General features: G+C 40.4%; 1 protein-coding gene across 1 annotated transcript; it reads right to left on the reverse strand.

The window, feature by feature from the left end:
- Positions 1 to 2,510: 2,510 nt before the first annotated feature.
- LOC132190902 (uncharacterized) lies at positions 2,511 to 4,519 on the reverse strand. The gene is made up of 2 exons (XM_059605926.1): positions 4,415 to 4,519; positions 2,511 to 2,942 (listed from the first exon to the last, which is right to left on the reverse strand). Exons 1-2 carry the CDS (start codon positions 4,517 to 4,519, stop codon positions 2,511 to 2,513), a joined length of 537 nt encoding a protein of 178 aa, XP_059461909.1.
- Positions 4,520 to 4,758: the final 239 nt, after the last annotated feature.

Raw genomic sequence — 4,758 nt, forward strand, 5'->3', positions numbered from 1 at the left:
AATATCATGAACTTTTAGCGATTAGGGTTCTTATTTTAGTATTCTAATATTCACTATGATTTTCCTTAAACCTAAGGCTTCTTTTCACACTAAGGTTCCGTTTACTTCGACGTAAAATAGTTTCCAGAAAATGATTTCCGTATTTTACGGTGTTTACTTCGACGTAAAATAATGGTCAACGGAAAATATTTTCCTTTTAACCGAAAATTCTTCTTTAATTTTCGGAAAATAGTTTATGGTTTTGAAAATCGTAAATCATTTTTCGACTATGAGCACATCCTGAATTCTTCATCCCGGTGGACACCCCGAGAGACACACTAGAGATCGCCCCTGGACATAGGGACACACACTTACGTGAGAACAATGCAGGACACACCCAGGAGTGCAGTACAAGAGCAGGAGCCAAGGGGCCTCAGGAGGCCCGACTAGGACCCACTTGGGACACACCCGGGAGTTCCTTCGGGACAGGGACCGCCAAGAGTACCTAATCCCGGGACTTACCCGAGGGACTTGTGGCCAGGACCCAGCCGGGGCTGCAGGGACTGCCCAGGGGCAGCTGAGTGGGGCCGACTCCGGGACTGCAGGGACACACACAGGACCTAGCAGGACCCCACACAAGACTCTCAGACTTGGCCAAAGGGCCCGGGACTTTGAGGGCACACACAGGACACTCCACGCCCGGAACTGCTAGGACCACACAGGACTCTCCGGGGACTTGTAGGGATCCACACAGGACTTGGCCCAGGACACCCGGGGACTGATGGGACCAGCGGGACCACGCCCAAGGCTTCGCCTGAGACCTAGCACCGGGGACTTGCGGGACCGCCACGGGACTTAGGCTGGGACTTCGGGGACTCTGCCGGGACCCACCACAGACTTAATCCGGGACCTGAGGGACTTGGCTGGGACCCACACTTGGACACCCAGGGACGCGCCGGGGACCACACCCGAGACCCAGTGGGACCCCTGCGGGAGGGCTACCAGGGACCCACTACAGACCTGACCACTGACTTGCAGGAACACGGAACAGTGGGACACAGGGACTTGTGGGACCGCCCAGGGACACACCCGAGGGAGCCCAGTGGGACGTAGGGACCCAGAGCGAAGTCCCAGAGCAGAGTCCAGAAGGCGAGAACTCCCGTGAATCCCAAGCAAGTCTTGGGGACTGATCAGGATCTGGGTGGGTCTCGGAGTTCCAGTCCAGTCTGGCCAATCCCGGGCCAGAAGTCAGGTCTCCGAGGCGGGTCCCGGTCAAGTCCCAGCAGGATCCCGGTCAAGTCTAGGGCAGGTCCCGAGCAAGTCCTGATCAGGTCCTAGTCAAGTCTTGGGCGAGTCCCGACGGGGTCCAGGGCAAGTCCCGGTCGGGTCCCGGGCAAGTCCCGATTGGGTCCCGGTCAAGTCCCAAGTAAGTTCCGGTGGGGTTCCAGGTAGGTCCCTGCAGGGTCTCAAACAAGTCCCGTGCAGGTCCTGGCAGGGACCTTATTGGAAAAAATATATATAAAAAAAGATATTAAAAAAAATTATTTTCCGTGTGCAAGGTAAACGCCGTAAAATGTTTTCGACAAAAGATATTTTTAGGGAAAATGACTTTCCTAAAAATATTTTATGAAGAAAACCATTTTACATCGAAGAAAACGAAGCCTAAGGTTCTCAGAAAATAGCAATTATTTCAACTATATCTGGGACCTAATTAAGCTTTTCTTTCCCCACCTTTTGTCCCCAAAACGGTAGGATATGAATTTAAACAAAGTACCCCTTATACTTGAAACTTTCTTAGCTGTAAGTACATAGCCTTTGACCAGATATGCAAGATTAACCCCCTCCCATGCGTTTTGTGAAAAGAAAAAAAAAAGAAAAAAAAAAAAAGAAGAGAATAATGATTGGTATAGAAAAGTGAACAAGTTTTTTTTTTTTTTTTTTTTGTAATGATTTTTTTTATTTGAATAATAGTAAAAAGTAAATTATGTAATATAAAAAGTGAATTGTGGAATATAAAAAGTGATAATGTTTTGAAGTTAATTTTTTTGGAAAAATGAAGGAAATAGTATTGAGGGGAGAGGAGGAGGTTTACAAACACTGCCTAATTGCATCATTTTAAATTTGTTATAATATTGCAATATAATTTATCCAAACTAAAATGATATAAAGACTGGATCGGCGTGCGGGAGCCACATTACGTACCTTTTTTAATTTATATTGCATAATTCTTACATTTTTATTTTTGGGGCAATCAAAATAAATATGGGGTTGGGTCTAGCTATAGTGATTGCATATATACAGGTACAGAAGAATGGGAGGGCCGATATAGGCCATGCCCCCTTCAATTCACAAGAAAAAAACAAATAAAAATTTATAAGATAATTTTTTTTTCCCTATTGGCCCTACCCACTAATAAATGTTTTTGGCCCTCGGCTCCTATTCATACTAATTTCTGCCTCCGTTATATATATATATATATATATATATATATAAAAAGTGATCCTTAGAACTCAACATGCATGAATTAATTCTTAGTTGATATCTGGGAAACAGCTAGTGCTTCGAGCAAGTTTTGTTATTGAAGAGTTGTTGGATTCCCTATTCTCACAACTTCTTTTTGCAATATCCCTCATCATGCATGTCAATGAAAGCTTCGGGTTGAGTCTAGTTGTAGCGTTGAATTTCTGGCAAAATTCCCTGTGAGACCCAACTGCTTCTCCCATGGCTACTTTTGGAGCTCGAGCTATTCTTTCTTTCACAGCTTCACAACAAAGACCACAAACCCAGTTTCCCGAATAACATTCTTCAACTTGTCCGATGTATGCCGGGGTGCACTCCTCTTTCAGCCCACAGCATTCGCATTCAGCTTCCACCACAACATTAATGTTTTCCAATTCCTTCTTATATTTCTCTATTTCCACTGATATGTCGGAGACCACCTTTCTCAGCATGTGCTCATTGATCTGTAGAGAGAGAGAAATATGAGGCTCTAACAAAATATATGACAAGAGAAAGAAGCAATGGAACAGTTGAAAACAACAATACCATGATGGAAAAATGATTGGATTCTTGTGTTTTAGTCTCGGATTTTGGTGTCATGTCTTTCTAAAGAAGGTTAAGTCTTCAAAGAAGAAGTATAAATTTATACAGAGAAGATTGAATCTCTGGAGAGATAAAATCAACACTAAAAGTTGAGCTAGGTACGTGTCATAGGCTTGCACTTTACAGACTAGAATATCTGAAATTTTATGGATGAGAGTTGCTTTTCCATTAATGTGCAAATTGCAGTACCACTAGGAACTAGGGGACGAGCTAGCTAGGGCTTCCCCACTACAATTTGCAACAGTGATGATGGTGATGATAAAAGAAAAAAGATATGGGCGAAAGATCATGCATATATTTTCTAAAAGCACGGCAATAAATGTTAAAGGGGTGGAATATTAATATTTTTTGCCGCTCGTGAGGATTCACGAGATGTGTTAGGAACTTGATTGTGCTTGCTACAACAATACATGCATGACATAGACTTATTTATTTATTTATTTTTTTTATTTTTATTTTTTCGGAAGTGGATATATAATATAGCTAGGGTGGTAGATTTTTGACTCTGTTGATGCCCCATTACCATTCGTATGAAACAATATGGGTTTTACACTGGCCTTATATGGTTATAATAGGACCAAAATATCCCTAGAGTTTTTTCTTGGTCTATGGAAAAAAGACTAAGTAGGTCTTTAAGACAAAGCATGATTCTAAAGGCAATGTCGAGCAATATAAAGCAGGCCAGACAATTGGCCAAGGACTTCACTCAGAAACGGGACATTCATTATAAAGAGAAATTTTCTCCTGTGTCGGCTGAATCATTATGGCGTTGATAGATTTAGATGTACACCAAATAAATATAAAAAAGAAAAATGTCAAGTGTTCTCTTGATTTTAAGTTGATATTATTTTTTTAAAATCAAGTGAGAGAAATAAGTGCCATTTTTTTTTTAGAAAATGAGAATGTTAAGTGTTCTCCTCATTCCACGTAGATATTATTTTTTTTAAAAACGTCAAAAAGAAAAATTGACCCTAATTTCTCTCACTTAGTGTTTAGAAAATAATATACACTTAAGACAATGAGAACACCTATCATTTTTTTTTTAAAAAAAATAATATCCATCTAGAATTAGGAAAACACCTACCAATAAAATTCCCCTAAAAACATCATTTTTGAATGGATGTTTGGATAAAAGGTTGAAGAAATCGATCTATGAACTTAAAGGTCTACGGACCAATACGTATGCAACATTAATGTGAGTATTACATAGCCTAATAGGTACATATTGGTTATAATAGCTAGGACACAAATACTTCTAGATTTTTTTATTTTTTTTTATTTTTTATGGTTAGGAAGTGATCTATTTAAGACAAAAGAGGATTAGAGTTCTCACCTTCAGCGATAATGCACACCTCCAACCATCGGTTGACACTGTAAGGTGTAAAGTTGAAAGAGTAATCCACTCCCCGTCACCGAAATCGTCTTCTTCAGGCAACATCTATGGAGAGGTATGTTTCTCATTATTTGATTAGATTCAATTTGTAAAGCATAGATCATCAAAGATCTAAAATGAAGAGGAGGGTAAATAGGATATGTAGTATAATAAGTTAGATTTTTTTTTCTCTAGTTAGATTACAACTAAAGTACTAAAAGTGTCATCACCTTCAACTTGAAGAATGATGATGTTATCCAATTGCTCAGTTAATTTGTTTGCTTCTAGAAGTTTCCAGATCGTTT

This window comes from Corylus avellana, chromosome ca8 (genome assembly GCF_901000735.1).
Source record: "Corylus avellana chromosome ca8, CavTom2PMs-1.0".
NCBI classification, from domain to species: Eukaryota; Viridiplantae; Streptophyta; class Magnoliopsida; order Fagales; family Betulaceae; genus Corylus; species Corylus avellana.

What these genes read in the sequence shown, in the direction of transcription:
- LOC132190902 (XM_059605926.1), bottom strand. Translation starts at nt 4,519, where the DNA reads ATGTTGCCTGAAGAAGACGATTTCGGTGACGGGGAGTGGATTACTCTT. An exon ending in GGTGTGCATTATCGCTGAAG is followed by an intron (nt 2,943 to 4,414) that starts GTGAGAACTCTA and finishes CTCTCTCTACAG; the next exon opens with ATCAATGAGCACATGCTGAG.